General features: G+C 37.0%; 1 protein-coding gene across 1 annotated transcript in view; it reads right to left on the reverse strand.

Moving 5' to 3' along the window:
• Window positions 1–3,385: 3,385 nt before the first annotated feature.
• kcnn4 (potassium intermediate/small conductance calcium-activated channel, subfamily N, member 4) overlaps window positions 3,386–23,420 on the reverse strand; it is a 54,985-nt gene continuing 34,950 nt past the window's right edge. The window contains exons 5-9 of the mRNA XM_022674255.2: window positions 19,868–19,978; window positions 15,484–15,605; window positions 9,679–9,748; window positions 9,345–9,511; window positions 3,386–7,299 (exon numbers count right to left, since the gene is read on the reverse strand). Of these exons, the coding sequence (XP_022529976.2) occupies window positions 7,296–7,299; window positions 9,345–9,511; window positions 9,679–9,748; window positions 15,484–15,605; window positions 19,868–19,978 (474 nt within the window). The 3' untranslated portion in view covers window positions 3,386–7,295. The remainder of the gene's footprint in view (window positions 7,300–9,344; window positions 9,512–9,678; window positions 9,749–15,483; window positions 15,606–19,867; window positions 19,979–23,420) is intronic.

A 23,420-nucleotide genomic window follows, 5' to 3' on the forward strand; every position in this document is an offset into this window, starting at 1 on the left:
GTGAAACTTAATATATATTATATAGATGTATCAAACACAGAGTGATCTATTTAAAGCGTTTATTTCTTTTATTGTGGATGATGATTCGTGGCTTACAGCCAATGAAAACCCAAAAAATCAGTGTCTCAGAAAATTAGAATATTATATAAGACCAATTGGTACTTTTGGCTGTGTGGGCAGTGTGCCAAGTCCTGCTGGAAAATGAAATCCGAAAATGACTTTGGACTTAATGTAACACAGTGGATCAACACCAGCAGATGTTGAGATGTGTCTCTCCAAACCATCACTGATTGGTGGAAACTTCACACACTAGACCTCGAGCAGTTTGAACTGTGTGTCTCTCCACGCTTCCAAATGAAATGTAAAATTTACTGATGATCAGTGATGGTTTGGAGAGACATGTCTGTCATCTGCTGGTGTTGATCCACTGTGTTTTATTATCAAGTCTAAAGTCAGAGTGCAGAGTGTAGAGTTTTCCCACAAAATCTTACAGCACTTCATGCTTCTTCCCTCTGCTACTGACAACTTTTATGGAGATGCGAAAGAATTCATTTTCCAGCAGGACTTAGAATAGATCACTCTGTGTTTAATACATCTATATAATATGAGTTTCACATTTTGAACTGAATTACTGAAATAAAGTAACTTTTCAATGATATACTAATTTTTTGAGATGCACTAGTAGATGTGAACGTATATTATTGAGGTCATGTCCATTTATTGGACAAAAAGTTGATATTGTGATAATCGTGACAGGCCTACTGTTAACCAGTAATGTTAAGAATACATTTCTGTACACTAATGTTGGTCTTCAGTGTCCAAATCTGAGCACAGGCTTTAAAACTTATTAGCATTCAATATTTCAGAGACTTCAATTCCTGCATTAGATTGGAAGGTGGTTTTGATAGACGTGAACACGTCTTAAGCTTTTGATTGTAATCAATAAGTTTGCAAACCTTTATTATTACTAAAGATACAAGGATTTAACATGGTTATCTCAGGAAATGCTGCATTTGTAGCAGCGCAGTGAACATACTTACCCACTTGAGGGCGATGTCTCCCAAGCTACAAAGAACACTACCTCAGTTTTAGTCGGCTTGAGAGTAAAGTAGGGTTGAGCAGTAAAGAGATTTTTTTTGTTTGTTTGTTTGTTTGTTTTTTGTTACCAATGTGCTTGAGATCTTCTTTTTACAGGAGTTTCAACTTTGTTGCCTCTCGTTTGCTTGGTGTTTGTTGAAATGTGAACTTTTCAAATCTGTAAAGCTAGTTGATGCCTTTTCTTTACACATTAAATTGAATTATTAATCAGATTCTAAAGAAACATTTTTTATTCTGTGGCTAATAGTCAGTTAAACTTTCATTTTCAGTCGGTTAAATTGAAATGACTAAAAACATCTTTGTCTTAATATATTATTAAATGGTAGAAAGTATTTAACGTGTGTTAATATCTAATTAATTATCTAACAATCATCTTTACATACAATGGCAACCCAAAATAATTCATACCCCCTGAACTTTTTCACTTTTTTCATGTTAAAAACCACAAACTTAAATGTATTTTATTGAGATTTTAGTAGTGATATACCAAAACAAAGTAGCACACAATTGTAAACAATTATGAAACGGAAAGTATACATGCTTTTCAAAATTTTTATTAAATTAAAACCTGGAAAGTACTTAGTTGAACCACCATTCGCTGCCATTATAGCTGCAAGTCTTTTGGGGTTTGTCTCTACCAGCTTTAGAGATTATTGTCCGTTTATTCTTTACAAAACAGCTCAAGCTCAGCCAGGTTAGATGGGAAGCGTCTAAGAACAGCACTATCTATTTTCATGTCTTTCCATGTCTTTCCAGAAAGACTCAAGCTCAATAGGATTTAGGTCTTTAGGATTTTGACTGGGTCATTCTAACAAATAGCTCTAGCTGTATGTTTAGGGTCATCGTCTTGCTGGAAGGTGAATCTCCTTCCCAGCCTCAAGTCTTTTGCAGCCAGTGTTGCCAAATATATATATAGCGACATTTAAGACCCTCTACTTTTTTTTTTTTTTTAACAATTTGTCTATAATAGATTTGAAAATAAAGAAAACTTAGGAACACAAAAAAAAATTAAATAAAATAAAACAACAAAGAAAAACGTAGAATAACAGTTCCGGCTAACTGCTGCTCTTATAATAACATTTAACAACAAAAAACTGATTGATGTAATTAAAAATGAAGTAATTTTGAGAAGTGACTGCCAATTTAAAAAGCAAAAGAAGTTGTTCGTTTGTTAGAGTTCATTTGTAACATGACATCCAGCAGGACTTGGCACACTGCCCACACTGCCAAAAGTACCAGTTGGTCTTTTATAATATTCAAATTTTCTGAGACACTGATTTTTGGGTTTTCATTGGCTGTAAGCCATAATCATCAGTACAATAAAATAAATAAATGTTTAAAATAGATCACTGTGTTTAATACATTTATATAATGCACTAGATGCACTAGTGTTTATATATATATATAAATTTTCTTTATGTTCACTTCCTGAAAGAAGGAATATGATTACTGAGTCACATCTGTTGCATAATCTAATGTAATCTACTAACTATATATAGGAATGTTTGGTGCATGACACAATGAAGGTGATCTCAGAGTGCAGACTTTCATCTTAAATTTTATTTACATCCAAATCGACTGTCAGAAAAACAACATTTTCTGGTAACACTTTACTTGGATGGTCCACTTTATGGCCCTGTTGATGCTCAACTGACATTCAACTAACACTGAATTGAATGTCCATTAAATGTAAGTTAATCCTATATGTTGAATGTAAATTATTCAAAATAAGAACCTAAACCTATACCTAACCCTAACCTTAACCCTTAATCAACCCTAAAATCTAACCCTACACCTAACCCTAACCTTAACCCTTAATCAACCATAAAATCAAACCCTACACCTAACCCTAACCTTAACCCTTAATCAACCATAAAATCTAACCCTACACCTAACCCTAACCTTAACCCTTAATCAACCATAAAATCTAACCCTACACCTAACCCTAACCTTAACCCTTAATCAACTCTAAAATCTAACCCTACACCTAACCCTAACCTTAACCTAATCTTAAAACCAAACCCTACACCTCACCCTAACCTTAACCTAATCTTAAAGTCTAACCCTACACCTCACCCTAACCTTAACCCAATCTTAAAATCTAACCCTAAACCCAATCCTAAAATATTAAGATAAGCGTTTGGATTAGAGTTGAATGTAGGGTTATACTCAATAGAGAATCATTTACTTTCACCTTTCAGTTCAGTTACATTTAATAGACATGTAGTTGAATATTAGTTGAGTGCCAACAAGGCCATCAAGTGGACCATCCAAGTAAAGTGTTACCCATTTTCTATACACAGCCCTTCATTTGTTGAGGGCGCAAGAATAATTTGCCAACTTACTTACATAATTATACATGAAATTGTCATTTTTAAATAAACGTTTGCAAAAACGTCACTGCTTAGAGTCAAAAACATCAGCAGGTTCTTTAACTGTAGCTGTCTTCAGTTCCTGCTGGTATGATTAATGTTCAGTTTAGTTCTTTTTCCATAAAAAATGTCCTTTTTTGCTTTTGGTTGTTGTCCATTTAAAGCTTCGAAACCAGAACCCCTCAAGAGAAACCCAAGTAGACACATGAGAAATATGGAAACTTCCAGTTACATTGGCAGCCATTTAATACCTACCCATTCCATAATACTACCTCCACCATGTTTGCCAGATGATATGGCCTACCCTTCTCCTTACTCCTCTCTTTAGACTATTCTAGTAACATTTGTTCTAATTTTACTGTATTTTCAGTTCCCATATACAGCTCTGGGAAAAAAATAAGAGAGCGCTTAAAAATGATAACCTCTGGAATATAATCAAGAGCAAGATGGATGATCACAAGCCATCAAACCAAACAAACTGCTTGAATATTTCACCAGGAGTAAAGGAATAAAGTTATCCAAAAGCAGTGTGTAAGACTGGAGGAGAAGAACATGATGCCATGATGCATGAAGAAAACTGTGATTAAAAACCACCAGGGTTATTCCACCAAATATTGATTTCTGAACTCTTAAAACTTTATGAATATGAACTTGTTTTCTTTGCATTATTTGAGGTTTGAAAGCTCTGCATCTTTTTTATTTCAGCCATTTCTCATTTTCTGCAAATAAATGCGCTAAATGAGAATATTTTTATTTGGAATTTGGGAGAAATGTTCATAGTTTATAGAATAAAACAACAATATTCATTTTACTTAAACATAAACCTATAAATAGTAAAATCAGAGAAACTGATTCAGAAATTAAAGTGGTCTTTTAGTTTTTGTCTCAGAGCTGTCTATGTTCTTAGTAATGATTTGAACATAAGAGGTGCTGAAAGCAAGCAGCATGATCCAGGATTCGAACCAGCGATCCTCTGATCATAGTGGCAAAGCCTTAGTCCACTTGGAAACACTTGGAGCCCCCTGATGATGTTCTAGACCTGCTTTTGGCTTTTTTTGGTGTTTTTATCAAATGTTTGAGGCTAATATTTCACATCTTTAGCTCTATCCGGACGGGATTCGTTTCTCAGAATATATTTTACACTTCTACTCAGTGATAAAATCCCTGCATCCGGATGGCAATTGGAAAAACAGGAGGACCAGTGAGTTTTTTGGCTTTCTTGGTCGCGTGACATCGTGTTCAGTAGCTCCTCCATTTCCACTCGCTGTTGTGTTTTACATGGATCTCCGTGGAAACATGCACCTAAAGTGTATTTACTGTGCGTGGCAATGGACAAATAGCTGTTTTATTAAAGGCGAGGAGACGTAACTCAGAGATGTGTGTCCGGAAGGGACTAAAATTACCGGAGGACCAAGGAGTTCAGCGGAAAACAGTAGATCAGCCTGTAATTTTCTCAGAGGACGTCTGAGAAATAAAACACATACATGGTCGTTCTGGACAGGAATAAAATCACAGAGGATAAAACCCCCCATAAAAGAGACATTTATCCCAATACCCCCTGAGAAACTAAATTGTTAACGTCTTGATTTGTTCTGTTTAAAAGGAGTTTTTCTTCACAGCTGTAATAAAAATGATTTAGTGTTGACAGTAAAAATACCAGACCTATAATCAACTCTACACTGTGTATTTCACTACTTGAATAAGAAATAATGAGGGGATAACTCACACGCCTGGTTATAGATCAACCAAGCAGCCAACTGTTACACTACTGTTACTTTTAAGCCCTGCAAAAGTACAGTGGGGCTTGAACTCTTTGGAATTTTCTATATTTCTGCAACAAAAAAAAATTGACCTAGCTCGATCAAATGAGGTATGAAGCTCATCAGGTTGAAGAAGTTTACTACTAAACCATCTTTGGACTCTACCAATCCACAGTCAGACAGAAAGATCATTTTGGATCATGTCTAATATTTTGTGTGAAAATCAGAAGTTTAGGTTCAATTTATGCAAATCATACAGTGCAATAAAAAAGTATTTGCCCCAATATAGATTTATTTTTGCTTAATTTGTGCTTAAATGTTTTAGGTGATCAAACAAACTTTAATATACGACGAAGATAAACTGAGTAAATATAAACAACTGTTTTTAAATAATAATTTCATTTAGTAATGGTAAAAAATCTATCTAAAAAATCTATCCAAACCAACCTGATTCTATGTGAAAAAAAATGAATCTATTGGAACATAATAAAAATAATAAAGAACACAAAGGCTCTCATCATACTAAAAGTCAAACATGGTGCTGGTAGCATGATGGTCTGGAGCTGCTTTGCTGCTTGAGAACCTGGATAAGTTGCTGTAAATCCTAAAGGAAAATATCTGGCCATCAGTTTGTGACCTTAAGCTTAGGCGTACTTGGGTTATGCAGCAGGACAATGACCCGAATCAGAAAATCAAGTCCACCATGGAGTGGCTCAAATAAAAAAAAAAAAAAAAAGAAAATGAAGGTTTGGAGTGTTCTAGCCAAAGTCTGATTGAGACGTGGTGGATGATCATAAACCAGGTTGTTTATGCTGGAAAACTCTTCAGAATGTCTGAATTAAAACCATTCTGTAAAGAAGAGAGAATAAAAAAATTCATCCGCAGAGATATGAAAGACTCATTGCTACTTATTCCCAACACTTGATTGCAGTTGTTTCTGTCAAAGGTGGTACAACCAAGTTATTTTTCAAGTTTGAATAGAATTTTTCACTTAATGATATTAAAATTATCATTTAAAACTGCATTTTGTATTTACTCAGAGTATATTTGTCTGATATTTGAATGTGTTTGTTAATCTGAAAAGTAACATAAGAAATCTGTAGGGGGTAAAAATCCTTTTTTCACAGCACTGTAGAACTTTCTTAAATTCTTTCTCAAATGCTTTAAACCTTTTTAAGCACCACTGTATGAAAGAGGATGTTATTTCTACATGTTTTACTTGATTTGCATAAAAAATAAAGCTGAAGAAAAACTTTTTTTATGCTGGACTGCTAAACACAGCTAAAAATTTTCTTTGTACACATTGATGGACAGCTGATGGACAGTGTTGTTCTCCGAGATCTGTGTTTGTGTTTTTACTGTGTAGAAAAAGCTGAAATGTGGAAAAATGAGTGAAAGTTTTGATTCATTCGTAATAAAACACTTTTCCTATGCTAGAAAGTGACAATAAAATTGATCCTGACCAGAGTTTGATTAGGTGCATTTGTTCTGGCAATACAGGAATAGAGGAATCAGCTGGATTCAGACTGGATTGTATCTCCAATTTACTACGATTGATATATTACGATTCCACTGGTTTCAAAACAGCACTTAAACTTTGACCGTTTTTTTTTTTTAAAGCAATACTGAAAATTGCATAATTAATTACACAGTCTATTAGTCCTCATTTTAACCCCAAAGGATTTCATACCTTTAAAACCACGGTCACTGAAGCTGTTCTCCACTTTTCCCTTTGTTTTCAGTGTCGCAGATAAACATAAATATCGTCATAAATACATTAGATTTGTCCTTCTTCTTTTTTTTCTTCTTCTTCTTCTTCTTCTTCTTCTTCTTCTTATCCCGCCCCTCAGTGAGGTACAGGGACGTTAGTTAATCTTTCTCTGTGCAGAAAGTCTGTGCAGCTCTTGAGGTCCGTGGAAACAGAAACCTGTGCGTGTATCATGGAAGACTTCCACTAACACTGCACTGTAAGTGGCTCGTGCAGTTGTGATCGGACGGCCGTCTGAGGACAAGGAGAGGACGGTGGCGTCCGCTGGGGCGTCTTCAGAGGGAAATTCACCCCAGGTCACCTGTTCGGAAAAAGAAAGAACGTCTAGTAAGACGTGAACTCAACAATTACCTTCCCCTGGTGCTTACATCATACCTAAATAGGACTCTACGCAGTAAACAGTTTATCTCTGTGGGGAATTTAAACCAAACTGTCATGGCTGCCACACTCCTCATTTTAGCGCTGCTTGTGCCAATGGAGAAACCTGTATGCGCAGGGATCATGCATTTTTTTAACCAATAAATTTCCATTACTCTTTCATGACCTCTCCACACGTTAAAACATCAGTGCAGACTGGACACTAAAACAAAAAAATCATTTCTCCGAGTGGTCTATGATCAGGAGATTGCCGAATCGTGCGAGTCCTGTTATCCATGTAGTTTGAGAGAGTATAATGTAAGGATTAGAAAGTTTAGATAATTGCTGGAGAGATCTCCATCACAGAATCTACTAAGAATTCTTGTTAAAAATCATATCAGAGATGAGAGATCATTTGTCCAGTTGCTAAAATTGAAGCTGAAGTGTGATTGGGCCTTGAAACATGACAATGACCCAAAACATTACAATGGCTCAAATGACAGAAATGAATAGCTCTGGAATGGCAAGGTAAAGCCTGTTTTTTCAGGATATCATTTCAGGATAATGTGAAAGAATTCTGCATGGAGGAGTAGGAAAAAAATCTCCCGGTCAATGTCAAAGACTGATATCAAAGACAATTGTATGAATTATAAAAATATAAATAATAATTTAATATATATATATATTATAATACAATAAATAACTAAGCACAATAATATATATATATATATATATATATATATATATATATATATATATACACATGACTAAAAACAGTGTTTTAAACTTTTGAATGGTGGTGTACTGCGAGCACAGTGGTAGAATGAATGACATGGAAATAATTTTTTGGCTCACTTTAATTCTGGCAACATCTGCTGCTCACAGCTCACACCATAAATGCTGCAGCCTTCTGTGATGTCATTATTGCCGGGACTAGCGCTATAAAAATCATTATAAACCATCAACAAGTGACTGATTGTGCAGCTTCAGTGAGTTCTGCCCTCACGGAGGACTGGAACCGGGCCAAGCTCCACGGGGGGGGAGCTATGCCCTCTCAGCTGCATTACTGTACTGTACCTTTCCTTAGGTTCTAGCTGTCCTTCAAACTACATTTGTAGGAATGGTGAGGAGTGTAGCTACTGAAGGTATGACATTATAGTACATCATTCAATATCATTGAAAAGTTCTTTTATTTCAGTAATTCAGTTCAAAATGTGATATATATATTATATTTTGATGATTATGTCTTACAGCCAATGAAAAGGAAAAAATGAGCATCTCAGAAAATTAGAATATTATATTATAACACCAATTGGTACTTTAGACAGTGTGGGCAGTGTGCCAAGTCCTGCTGGAAAATGAAATCCGCATCTCCATAAAAGTTGTCAGCAGCTGGAAGCATGAAGTGCTGTAAGATTTTGGACTTGGACTTAATAAAACACAGTGGATCCACACCAGCAGATGTTGAGACATGTCTCTCCATATCATCACTGATCATCAGGAAATTTTGAAATTGTGCATTTCATCTGGAAATCAAAGGACCATAGTCTGGAGGAAGAGTGGAGAGACACACAGTCCAAACTGCTCGAGGTCTAGTGTGAAGTTTCCACCAATCAGTGATGGTTTGGAGAGTCATGTCTGACATCTGCTGGTGTTGATCCACTGTGTTTTATTATCAAGTCTAAAGTCAGTGCAGTTTTGTTTTCGCCCAAAATCTTACAGCACTTCATATCTTACAGCTTCCCTCTGCTGCTGACAACTTTTATAGAGATGCAGATTTCATTTTCCAGCAGGACTTGGCACACTGCCCACAGTACTGCCAAAAGTACCAATTGGTCTTATAATATTATTTTCTAAATTTCCGAGACACTGATTTTTGGGTTTTCATTGGCTGGAAGCCATAATCATAATCAACAATAAAAGAAATAAACACTCAAAATAGATCACTCTTTTCTAATAATCTGAGCTGCTGAGAGCTGCTGAGGGTACCTGTGGTCGAGTCGGCGGCGGTGCAGGGCCTGGCTCAGCAGCTGGGAGGTGCTCTGGAAGGACTGGCCCAGTTCATCCAGCTTCTGCTCCATAGAGATGATGCGCTGCTCCAGCTCACGGTAAGAATTGTTCCAGTTAGCGCTCAGGTCACACATGATCATCTGCATCTGATGGTGGTGAAACAGATATACAATACCTTCAATTTTCACGTTAAAAATAATCAAATGTATTTTAATGGGATTTTATGTAATAAACCAGCCCATGAATATTAATATAACAGTAATAATAATTAAACACATCTTTATTTATTCTCAGTGTTTCAAGCTTCGTCTACCTTAGAGAGATCCACCATCTCACTGGTGTAGTCCCTCAGTTTCCTCTGCTTCAGCCTCAGGTGACGAAATCTGTGGAGAGGTAAACAGCTTTAAAAATGTACAAAATTTAAATGTGAAACAACTGATTAATATTTTAGCTTTTATTTCAAGGTATCAAGGTACACCTAAATCTGATACAGAGTTCAGAAGATAGCACCTTCTGTCTGAACCCACCCCTTTTTCTTATGAGCAAAAGTATTGGAACGGATAAAAAACGTACGTAAAGTAAATTAAATAAAACTATTATATATATATATATATATATATATATATATATAAAACAAGACTGTATTTAATATTTTGTTGCAAATCTTTCGCTTGCAATAACTGCATCATGTCTTTGATCCACCGACATCACTAAACGTTCAGATTCCTTCTCTGTGATCCTTTTCATGCACTGGGTTTTGGGTTATTATCCTGCTGCATGATGAAGGATCTCCTGATTAGTTACATCTTTCTTTAACTTGACAGACAAAATGCTTCTGTAGACCCTTAGTTCATTAATAAGATTAATGAGCCTGTCCCAGAAGAAGCCATGCATGCTTAAGCCATGACACTACCTCCACTACCTACTACCTTTCACAGATGAGCTGAACAGTAGATAGTGATACCTTCACTCCTTCCCTCTGGAGGTTGTTGCTGATGTCACAAACAGTTTTTTTTAGGGTTTTTCTTTACAGCAGTCACAATGTTTCTTTAATCAACTGTTGTGGTATTGTTTGGTCTTCCTGTTCAATATCTGTTATTTAGTACACCAGTGATGACTTTCTTCTTCAGGACATTACTAACAGTTTTTTCTGGCTATGCCCAATATGTTTTATTTTCTCTCAGTTTCACAGTTGCTTGTTTTTTCACGCATAGACGAATGCTATACACCACAGTACAGCACAGTTTTGCGCAGATATTTCCAGTTGCAGCTGAATTCATGCTTTAAATCACAGAAAATATCCCTGATTAAAGGGACGGTTATTGTTGTTCAGCTGTTTTCCTCGGTTGGCATATCTTTTGAAGCTCTTCAGGGTTCTACTGTAGGGCCTTTGAAACTGATGATAAATATAATAAATATAGTACCGTAGTTATGAAAGAAATTAAGTGCAAGCTTACATGCATTTAAAGACCTGAAAACTAAAGATGTTTGTTTCCCTCACACATTTCTCTAACAGTCATGGTTCTTCAGGAAACCAAAAGTGGTTCTTCTGTGGTATATCGCTAACATAACCAACTACAGCACCTTTATTTTAAGAGTGTATAAAGTTTTCATATGAGAGTTCTAAAACTGGCACCCAGCACTGCAGACACACCACTCCGATTTCCATGATGTCCTGGAGTATAAATAAATAAATCCTGATTCTGCGTGGCTTCTGGAAGGATCTGGTTTGGTTGGGTAATATAGTCAAGCCTATGCTTGACACTGCTGGACATAGTGGCTTTGAGGCTGGTCTATTTTCGCTGAAAAGTTGCTGCTCCAAAAAAGCAGAACGGAAACCAATATTGCAGGGGAAGCAGCAGTAGTAACTGCTGAAGCAGGCAGAAACAGTTGTCTGCATGACACTGTGTAATACAGTAGCCTACATTAAAAGTAAGAGAAAACATACAGAATGAAGGAGTGAAGGAGTAATCAATTACTTGAGTGAAATCCAGAGGTTTGTTACGTACTTAAGTAGAAATTTTGGTTATTTATACTTTACTGGAGTTGCATTAAAAAAAAATAGCCTAGTTACTCATTTATATTTCATTTCAGCTGGTTTTCATTCCGGCTTCTCATCGTTTAATAAAACCCCAAACCAGATAAATCTCTCCTCCATCCAGATAGAGTGAATCTGACACAGATCCCCCACAAACACACACACTCCAGCAAGAACATAGCAGACGTATGTAGTCTAGTAAGAAGATGATCCGTGCAGAGACTCAAGAGAACTTGAGTTTTCTAAACTCCAGTCCAACTAAGCTTCACCTGTATATATTTACATTCTAACAAAATACATTAATTTTTAATGGGCGTATATGCAGCTGAAACACTAGAGAGCCTAGTGCACAATCCCAAATTCATCAACATTAACAAATTTAATATAACATTATAGGATACCACTTTAAAATAAGACTACCTTACACTGTAAAACCCGATAAGTTGACTGAACTCAAAACTTTTGTCGTAACCGATTACCTAATAAATTTTAAGTTCATGTAAAATATTTTTTAAGTACAGTGAACTTAACAAATACATACACAAACATATTTTAAATTAATATTTTCCTGAACTTGTATTTAGTCTTCTTTCTGGTTTCATTCAACTATTTGTTTTAAATACACATAGAAAAGTAGATGAAAGAAAACAGTAAACAACTAATAGTACTGAGAGCACCGCAAAAACACAGAGTTACTGCAGCTCAGTAAATGATGCTTGTTCTACAGCCTACAACACAGAGAGCAAGTATTTAATAATAATCTGTGATCTACAAGTTTACCTAAGGTAGCCCCGGGTGAATCACTACACACTGATGGTGAGTGTCAGTAATTGTTGGACACACCCAGTATGCAAATAGATTGTGACAGAAGCCAATGGAAAAGAAGCTGTTAATGGCAACAGACTAAACTCAGTTATTATAAGTTGGTTCAACTCAAAGATCTCAGTTTTAATGTATATATGTGCCCACAACTCAAAAAAGTTGAGTATTGTTTAGAAATCTCCAATTTTGTGTAAAACAGACTTAATTTATTTGAGTTCAAACAACTTCTGGGTTTACAGTTATAAAGGGTTTATAAATAGTTTATAATTTGTTTATTAATGTTACTAATTAGGTTGTAAATGCCTTAAAAATCATTAATAATCAGTACATACATATAATACAATACACATGTAGAAAGAGCAACAATGACCTGTTGTTTGTCAAATAGTAAACCCACAGCCATCTATATTGTAGCCCTTTCTACGTATGTGTTATAACTGATTATTAATTATTTCTAAGGCATTTACAACCTAATTAGTAACCAATAATAAACTAATGGTAAAGCATTTATAAACCCTTTATAAAGGTAGTCTTATTTTAAAGTGGTACCCATTATAGTCATTATGGCTTTTAGACACTGTGGTGTTGCTGGGGTTGATCCACTGTGTTTTATTATCAAGTCAGTGCAGTTTTGCTTTCCTTTTTTGTTTTTCTTACAGCACTTCATGTTTTATCCCTCTGCTGACAACTTTTATAGAGATGTGGATTTCATTTTCCAGCAGGAATTGGCGCACTGCCCACGCTGCCGAAAGTACCAATTGGTCTTATTTAATATTACATTTTTTTTGAGTCACTTATTAGAAAAAAACGCTTAAAATAGATCACTCTGTGTGTAAAACATCTATATAATATACTATGATATGAGTTTCAAATTTTCAACTGAATTATGTATAATGAAATAAAGTAACTTTTCAATGATATTCAATTATTTTTGGGGAGACACCAGTAAGTAAGCCTTTTTTGGATTTTATTATAAAAAAATATTCTTAAGAACAGCTGTTTAGGTATGGAAGATCCAATGTTGCTAAACATGTGTGAGTGAGGGATGGACATAATGAGTTCAACAAGCTGTGTGGTGCTTGTATCTAATGAAATACAAGTATACAATATATACTTGAAATATATTTTGGTATTTAACTTATTTCACAACATACTTAAATACACCAATATATTTAAAAAAATTACCTTATTTGCATATGTATTAGAATTACTGTAAGTTAATGAAAGTTGGTGTCCTAGCTGTCTTTCAGGAATATTATTAGTGGTCCCTCTAACTGTAAAACAGGAAAGGCAAAACCCCTCCACCCTTGCAAACGCATTCAGTCACACACTCATACAGTAACAGCTTAAACACACACACACACACACACACTGTAACGGCCATAGTCCTGCACTAATGCTGTTAAACGCTCACACAGAACTTCACACATCTGAACTTCCTGTGCTTAGAGTGTGAGAGTAAGGCCAGCCAGCAGCACACCTCCTCTCTCAATCAGCTCCTTATCTGCAGGAAGGTGCTACCGCAGACTGTAAACAACACATCATGAACAACAATCAAGAGGGAGATGGCCAAACCAGTGGAGCTGTGCAGTAGTAGACCTGTGATAATGAAGATATACTGTATGCACCATCCATCAAAGGTTTAGGGAGCACCTAGCTTTTCAAAAAGATCTTCTTCGTCAGGACAGAGAGGTTCTAAATGAGTTCTAAATGAGGAGAATATGACAAAGGTTTGGACATACATCTCTAATTCAGTGTTTTTCAGTTTGTATTTCTTTATTTAATTGATTTTCTACACTGTATATTAATAATAAAGACTTGAAAACGATTAACGGACACGAAGAATTATGTTGTAAACGTTAAAACAGCCAGAAATTGTCCAAGCCATTACATGACGGGCCACACAAAAAAAAAATCTGTTTTGTAAAATGAAGTGTAATGGGATGGAGTGCTACAGACTAGTAGCTCTCCAGCCCAGAGTGTTGTTGAACCCAATTGCAGAACAGTTCATCTCAAAGCAGGTAAACCCAAGAAGAAATAAATAAATAAAATAAACACACCGCTCCTCAAACGAGATCGAACCCATGTCGTCAGGGTTGCGGCCCAATAAAACATACAAAAACACCCTCTTTACTGCAAAATGAGTTATAAAAGTGGTAGTTTTTATTCTTATAAATTTTCCAGTCCTTTGGAGAAAGAAAGGACCATTCCAGGTTCAGAGCTCTACAGCATGAAACCGGTAAAAGGTAGCAGTTTATAATTTTATATGATGATTGTAAACACATTATAGCAAAATGTAGAGCTGCCAAAACACTTCTTCCATATAAATAGTTCATTTTATGTGTCTGAAAATAAAAAATAAAAACAGAAAATCTGAAAAGCGGCTAAAATATTTCCTGTTTTTTACCATACTTTGGCCATTACATGTTAAATTGAATAATTAAAGTGTCTTAAATAAATTGTGTAAAGGCTTCTAAGTAATATTAATTCATAGAATTGCCTGTGAATTATTTAATAATAGAGTGAAAGGCCTTCAAATGTGAGTATGTAATTCCAGGCGGAAATTGGTAAAAATAGGCTTGGAGCTTAAGAGGTTAACTGGTCAGAGTGTTACAGCCTCACTCTACCTTTTTCTGCCTCTGTCTACATCTTTCAACCTCACTCTGCCTCACTCTACCTCTTTTTGTCTCACTCTACATCATTATACCTTTCTCTCACTAACTCTACTCTAACTCTACCTACTCACACTTCCAGTGTCCTGAAGTCAGCCTCTCTGGACTATTGAGGCAGACCCTGTTCAGAGTGTTACAGCCTCACTCTGCCTCTCTGTACCTCACTCTACCTCATTCTGCCTCAGTCTACATCTTTTAACCTCATTTGTACACTTCCTACCTTGCTCTCCCTTGCTCTGCCTTACTCTACATCATTCAACCTCCCTCAACGTCACGATCCCTTTCTCTACCTCCCTGTCATGCTCTACCTCACTCTCCCTTTTCTCTCCCTCACACTACCTTGCTTTACATCTTTAGTCTATTGAGGCAAACTCCACCCTGGTTAGAGTGTTACAGCATCACTTTACATCGCTCTGCCTCTCTCTACCTCGCTCCGCATCCAGCCTCGTTATGTCATGTGAGTTATGTCAAGTTAGCTCCTTCTGCTGCATGTGGGTTATGCAATTTACATTAAAAACAATACGCTGATAACACAAATATCAGTATGTGCATCACATTACTAGGCAGCAGGAGAACGGATACTTACACACGGATAGCCTCCAACAGGCATCTCTGGTGGTGCCGGTGTTCACCGTTGTTGTTCTTGGCCTGGGTGGTCCTGTGGAGCAGCCAGCATTCTCTCAGCACGTTAGCAGCAGCATTACGGATCTGCAGCACAGAAATCATTCAGTCCCTTATACTCCATTATCTTTTACAATCGATAAAGGGCAAGATTTTTTTTAAAGTACCAATGAATTTGTCTATGCCGATGGATGTGAAGTTCTGGATACAATTTTTGGTGGCGATTTTTTAGTTTTGGCCAGGCAGTGTACATACAGGCTAAATAAAGTTAGTTCTGTGAGAACGAGAGGTGTTAATAATGTGGAAGCATCCAGTACGTGACTCACTGTCATTCCTGCACTTCTTTATTTATACTGTTTCTGGTATCTTTGATTCTATTCCTGTCTCTGTCATCCTGCTGACAGTAGCGTTCTGACCCAGAACCCAGTCTGTTGTGATGATGTAACACCCTGCTTGGCATCGCTGCGTGAGGCTGGTTATTATTAGAGTGCCTGTAAATGGATCGGGTCCAGATGTTTTCCTTTAAATCCTCCAGGGAGGGTCACTGACAATGACGGCTGGCCCCTTAACCTTCACACCCAGCAGGCACCTAACACAGCCACAATGATCATCACTGTGTTTGTCAATTTGTCTCTAGTGTTGGTACAACACTCAAGAAAGAGTGAAGCCAATTAGTTTGCGTTCAGGCCACAGACAGAAAAACATTACAATAAAAAATTATATGGTATAATGCTATTCATGCTGCGTCATCACCTTATAATATTTGTAATTGTAGCATTTAGCAGTGCGGTTCAGATATATTCAGAATATACAGTATTAAAGATCACATCAAATGTATTACTGAGTATTTAAACAACCAATACACATTATATTTTCAGTAGTATATGATAAAATAATCAGGATGTGTCATCAGATATTAAGTAATCTCTTGTGATCAGAGCTTCAGATAGTATTTTATCACTAGAAGTATGTGATACGACATGGAAATCTGTGTAAGTGTGGCCTCTCTGAGATACTGGTACCAGGGCTCACATCAGTTTGGGGGGAACATCAGTTTAAAGCTGGCCTATCACACAAGCTCTATCCAGATCAGTCAAACGTAGCATGATGATGATTATTGGAGCAATCAGACACCTACTGACCAATGTAGCCTATAGGACTCATGCTTACAGATGCTGCCAATCAGGGGCCCAAGTACCTCGGGGAACCAGAAGCTCAAAACAAGGGTCAATTAGCAACACTAGAATTAGCCGCTGTTTGGTAATGGCAGAGAAGGTTTGGCAATTTTTAATTTGTGCAACCCTTAACATACTCAGCTTTGCTGCTAATCCCACATCCCATTTAAAAGGGAAATTAAATGGCTTCCCATTATAACCCAGTGCACCTCATGTATGAATTATGTATATTTTACTAGTCAGGTATTAAGGAGCAGTAAAGCCACTCCGCTGAAGTGCAGCCTTATACAGAAGCTACCCGCGCTAAGCTCTAGCTCTTTCGCAGATCAGAGCTGAGTATATAGGACTGTAGTCTGCTTGGAACAAGCGATAGGTAATATCGCCCTGGCTTACCAGAACACTCAGGGTTCCTCAGTGTTACACTGTAAGGCGGCATTAGCTGCTGACTGCAGCTAGTGCTAGCGGTTAGAGGCTAATGCTAATGCTGCTGCACCCAGCCTTAGTAGGAATCTGGAAATCTAAGCTTACTGTAAATAAACGGAAGCGCTTTACTCACCAAAAATAAACAGTTTTCAAGTAATAAGTCTGTGTAGATTAACATCCAGTGCTCGCTTGACTTTAAAACAAAAATGTTTTTTATGTAATTTAAGAATTACAGTTTTGTTTACTTAGCTTAGCTTTACTGATGAATTAAAAGAAAAACATGGCGACACCGCTGTTCTTTACTTGTGTCGCATAATGCGACACCTTATAATAATCCGGTGCACTTTATAGTGCGAAAATTAATATATTGAACTCTTATTATTTAACTATACCAAGTTTTTCATTCGAGTGCACTCTTAAAGAGTTAAAGTCCTTGAGGCACACACAATCTGGGTCTGTGTGGCAGCAGACGTGAGGATGCGCCCTGTGACAGGATGCTTGCTCTCAGGCCTACAGTGACATCTGAGGACGTCGGCAGTGATGGGAAACGCTCTTATGCAACTCCCGTCAAAACTTGCGCGCATGGAACACCTGACCACCAACAACAGATGCCCACTCAAAGCACAACCCCCCTCCCCACAACACACACTTCCCCCCTTTTTTATCTCTCCGTTTTCATCTATGGAAACTCTTCTACCATCTTCCGCCGAGCGTGTTTATTTTCGGGCTTCTCCTTCCCCCTGATAAGCAAACAGATGGATCCTGTTAGAGGGATTTAACGTGCTGCCAAACGCTCCCATCCTTTCAGCATCCACACGTCCTCCTCCCCCACCCCCTCACCGCAAAAACCTGCAGCCCGCTGTTCTGAAACACACACACTCCCGGGACGCGCACATCAGCGTGCATGCCGTTTCCTGTCCGTGCCCAAGCACAAGCATTCTTGGACTGACACAAGTCCTTTTCCTGACAGGGACCTGATTGTTTCCTCCCTTTGACGCCTTTTGGAGACCATTAAGACACCGGCGGCGTTTTTTTTTCTCTCCACCTGCCCACCCCAGGCCTGTTTTTCCCACACTGCGCTGCCCTTTGGAATGCCTTATTTAAGGAAAAAATAATATTATAAAAAGCCCAGAAACCATAACACACGCGTGCAGCGCGGAAAATAACGCCACCTCCACCCGTGCTGCTCGTCCCCATGGGACAGAGGGCTTTTTTTGAGAATGTCTGCAACCCTTCTGGATTGAAGTTCCTACTTAAGAACATTATAAATCATTTATAACAACATACTCGCACAATAACATGAAAGCCTTGTTTGAAATCTCCAAAATTTCCAATTTTTCAAACAGAACAAAGGAAAAACCTTCTTAACTGTAAGTGGAAGTCAATGTATAAAAAGCATTTCTATTCAAATTCAGGGTACTTTCACATCTAACTGGTTTGGTCTGGATTTTTTTGAATTCTTAGTTTGGGTCTGAACCAAAGCAGCAGGTGTAAAAGGGCCTGTGAACCACAATTCAGACTAAAGTACCAAAAAAGGTGGTCTCTGTCCAGATCTACTGAACCATGGTTTCCAGCGTGAAAGCACTTTTCTACAGTTCAGACTTTCAGACCAATTATGGGAAGTTCTTTACAGAGAAAAAAAGAACTGGTGTTGTGCCGAAATTCGTCACCCCTTGGCGTGTAGACGCGTCATGCAGCAGTATGAACTAAAACGCTTAAACTGGGAATTAATTTATTCACTGTAACAGTAGATTAACCCTTGTTATACCACAGTTTAGTTAGTTCCGACCTTGCAATATGATTGGCTGAGAGCCGTTTTTTCTGAGTGTCATTATTAGCCAGTAATGCACTATAACCCAAACTGATCTACGACACTCTGCTTGCGGCCTCGTGGCTATGAAGGCAGCAAAGCAGTGCCAATATTACATGTTATAGCACGAACCTTGAGTATATTATTGCTTAATTAATAAACAGAAATAAAAATAATCTAAGGACAATCTTTTACTCTCATTCTGCTGCCGGGCGAAAGCGTGTACGTGAAGGGAAGTCAGATTCTGACAGAGAAATAGAATTCAGCACAACACCCGCACAACCAAAGCAACTCGCCAAACGCTAATTTAACTAACATTCTACAAACCAATCAATATCAAGTATAGAAAGACTCTGCATTTATTAGCCAAACATAGACATTTAAACATTTTCGCTGTGAAACCAAAACTTTGCATTTGATATTTTTCACTGGTTGACATATTATATATTTTATATTGCATAAAAATGATGAATTGGACCAACTGAAGCCTCTAAAATAACTTAAATACACAGGTTAATTCAGATTAATACAATTTAAATTCATTTTTATGCTCTACCCATATGATACCCACATTAAACATAACAAAGCATTTACCATCAATCACCATACTCTGTATTAGTTTCCTAGCTGATCTAACTTAGTCGTAGCATCTGTTTGATAACCAAAGAGTACTGGCTGCATTTGTTGTGTAAATTTCACTTTACATGTGACCTCAGTAGCACTACTGAGGTAAATGTATGACTGTAATAGTACTGTAAGAGTGTAGTCAGGATTTTTTTTGATTGGTTGATTTAATTGCAGTTAAAGCATTGATAGCAGGGTTTAATTACAGGGATCAAAACCCACAGTGATTGCTGCCCACCGCCCATTACTCAAATTCAAATTAATAAAAAAAAAAAAATATGTAGTGCTTTTTACAGCAAATACTGTATGCTCCTCACCTCTTTGGAAATCTGGATATCCATCATGAAGAAGTGCACATGCTTCTCTCCTTTGTTCAGTGCCAGCTTCTTTGTCACAACTGCGACCAACATAGCCGTGCACGCCACGCCCTACCAAACACACACACATATAAATAGGTCATCATCTCTCCTCTCCCACCATCCCTCAGATTCAGACCAACCAGCATTGGCTTTAACAATAACCACATTACAACATTTAACAGTCTATAAACAGATCCGGCGTGTGATAAGATCAGATTATGACTGTCCTGTTTACCCAGCCATTCCTTTGGGAGAGTCTATTTGCAAGACAAGCTGTAAAAGTAATTTCTATACTGTCTGAAAGAGTGAAAGAGTAGCTTCATTCAAGCAGGGAGAGATTTTATACAGATTTTATACAGATTTTATACATAAACCAACACAAAGTAGGACCTAATTGTGAAGTAGAATGGAAATGATTTTCAAATGTTTAAACAATTAAAAATCTATATTATTCAACCTCCTTTAAATCCTCTAAATCCCTCAAAAAAATCCAGTGCAATTAACTGCCTTCAGAGGTTAACATATTTAGTTCTGTGAAGGCCACAGTGAAGGTCTGTTAGAGAACACTAGTGAACAAACAGCATCCTAAAGAAGCAAGGAATTCACCGGACAGGACAGAAATAGAGTTGTGGAGAAGTTTGAAGCAGCGTTAGGTTATAAAAACATATCCATATATAACACGTTTTGAGCATCCCAAGGAGCACTGTTCAATCCATCATCCAAAAATGAAAAAAATAAATAAAATAAAAATAAAATAAAGCCAAGAAGCCCATGGTCACTCTGGAGGAGCTGCAAAGATCCATAGCTCAGGTTGGAGTGCAAGTCATGCACTCCACAAATCTGGCCTTTATCTATACTTTGTGTTGGTCTGTCACAATAAAATCTCAATAAAATACATTTATTTAAGTTTGTGGCTGTAAGATATCAAAATGTAAAAAAGTTCCAGGGGTATGATGGAAAACATATATTGGACATCTCTATTCTAATGAAATTTGGAGTACAGTTTTACATTAAAAAATAAATTTAAAATAAATAAATGCTTTAAAATAATGTGCTTAAGTGCTTAAAACACCTGCACAGTATTGTATATGCAGACGACAACCCACAGCTTCGTTTGATTCATGCTGCTTTTTAAATAGTATAAAAAGCAGATAACTCTTGTTCAGTTATGGCAATAGCAAGTGCACCGTGAGCCAAAACTGGTTCAGTGGTATCTGCCACGTATAGGGATTGTCATTCATGGCATTTGCCTTCTGGGCCACATGTGGTCTACAGTCACACCAACACTGTGAGATGTTTCTACCACATTTCTATTTTGGCCCAAAACTGGCTCAACTGTAGCCAGCTGTGGCTGTATTTTGGTATCCAGATTATCCTGAAATCATTATTGTTATTGCACAGTGGTTTGGGTGAGTAATTGTGGACCAGAACCAGAATCAGGGTGGGGTCTCCTCTGAGTATATTCATATCATATACTTTACAGAGTTCTTGCACCATTTTAAAAGTCAAATTTAATCCTTTTTAAGACCAGAATAAATATAATTTAAGACCCAAAAATGAAGTAAATTTTCTTTAGTAGAAAATGATTTGTTGTATTGGAAATCAAACCATAACGTAGCTAACTTGCCGCTAACATTACTATGTTATCTAGTTCGCCGATAATGTTAGCTAGTTAAGCTTATCTATTAACCTTAGTTCTCTTACCGGTAACGTAGCTAACCCTCCGTTAATGTTATTATTTTAGCATGTTAGCTAGCTCACTGCCAGTAATGTAGCTACATAACTCGCTGCTAATGTTAGGGTTAGCTAGCTCACCGCTAAAGTTACCTAGCTCACCGCTAACCTTAGTTCTTTCCTCAGTAATGTAGCGACATAACTCGCTGTTAATGTTACTATGTTAGCTAGCTCTCCACTAACCTTAGTTCTCTTCCTAGTAATGTTGCTAGATAACTTGTTGCTAATGGTAGTATGTTCCCTAGCTCATCGCTAACGTTAGTTCTCTCTGCTATCCCCAGTAATGTAACTAGATAACTCACTGCTAACATTAACTAGCTCCTCGCTAACCTTAGTTCTCTCCTCAGTAATGTAGCTAGATAACTAGCTGCTAACGTTAGTATGTTAGCTAGCTCTGCGCTAACCTTAGTTCTCTCCTCAGTAATGTAGCTAGATAACTAGCTGCTAATGTTAGTATGTTAGCTAGCTCTGCGCTAACCTTAGTTCTCTCCTCAGTAATTTAGCTAGATAACTCGCTGCTACTGTTAGTATGTAAGTTAGCTCTCCGCTAACCTTAGTTCTCTTCTCAGAAATGTAGTTACATAACTCGCTGCTAATGTTAGTATGTTAGCTAGCTCTCTGCTAATGTTAGTATGTTAGCTAGCTCTCTGCTAATGTTAGTATTTTAGCTAGCTCTCTGCTAATGTTAGTTCTCTCCTCAGTAATGTAGCTAGATAACTCGCTGTTAATGTTACTATGTTAGCTAGCTCTTTGCTAACCTTAGTCCTCTCCTCTCTCTCCTCATGTGGCTCCATAACTAGCTGTTAATCATATGTTAGCTAGTTCTCCACTAACATTAGCTAGTTCTCTGTTAACCTTAGTTCTCTTCTCAGAAATGTAGTTACATAACTCGCTGCTAATGTTAGCTAGCTGTATGTTAGCCAACTCACCGCATGTGCCCTTTTCACTGCCATTAAACACAGTCCGAAAATGTTATACCTACAGAAAATATACAGTAATTTTTTGATAATTTAAGACCTTAATTACTCAAAATTTATTTAAGATATTTTAAGATTTTTTTAAGGACCTGCAGGAACTCTGCTTTATAACAGCACCATTTCTACTGGAAGGGCAGAAAGGACAAACAGATGGGTCCTGATAACAACACATTAGAAAACGTCTTGATCTAGAGGACATTTCATTAAAATGTATTGTAAATAGGGAAAACCCAACACATTTTACATTCCATTATTGCATAAGAACAAAAAGTTCAGAAAACAGGCAATTTTTAAAGAAGTTTTACATAATTTTTTGACATGTCATAAAAGGTCATAAAACAATGTCATGCATTCTCCTTTTACAATCTGAGCCCACTTTCATTTGAACTGTAATGCAGGGAATCTTTACCTGGTCTCCTCAATGGCTTGCATTAGTGAAAGAAGGGAAAGAAACATTGAGTTAGTATTGAAAAGAAATCAACTAGCAGGGATTAGCAGCCACATTATATAATAAAAGTCATTAAAGAAGCTTAATATCCTGTATTAAAAGCCGCTATATATTGTTACAGTGGTGAATTTTCTATATTTCTGCATAAATATGACCTAAAACATTGGATTTCCACACAAGTCCTAAAAGTAGATAAAGAGAATCCAGTTAAACAAATGAGACAAAAATATTATACTTGGTCATTTATTTATTAAGTAAAACATACGTTCTTTATATACTTTTAGGACTTCCGATGATGTTTTTGGTCATATTTATGCAGAAATATAGAAAATTCAACTTTCAAGCACATCTG

The sequence above is a fragment of the Astyanax mexicanus genome, chromosome 6, assembly GCF_023375975.1.
Source record: "Astyanax mexicanus isolate ESR-SI-001 chromosome 6, AstMex3_surface, whole genome shotgun sequence".
NCBI lineage: Eukaryota > Metazoa > Chordata > Actinopteri > Characiformes > Acestrorhamphidae > Astyanax > Astyanax mexicanus.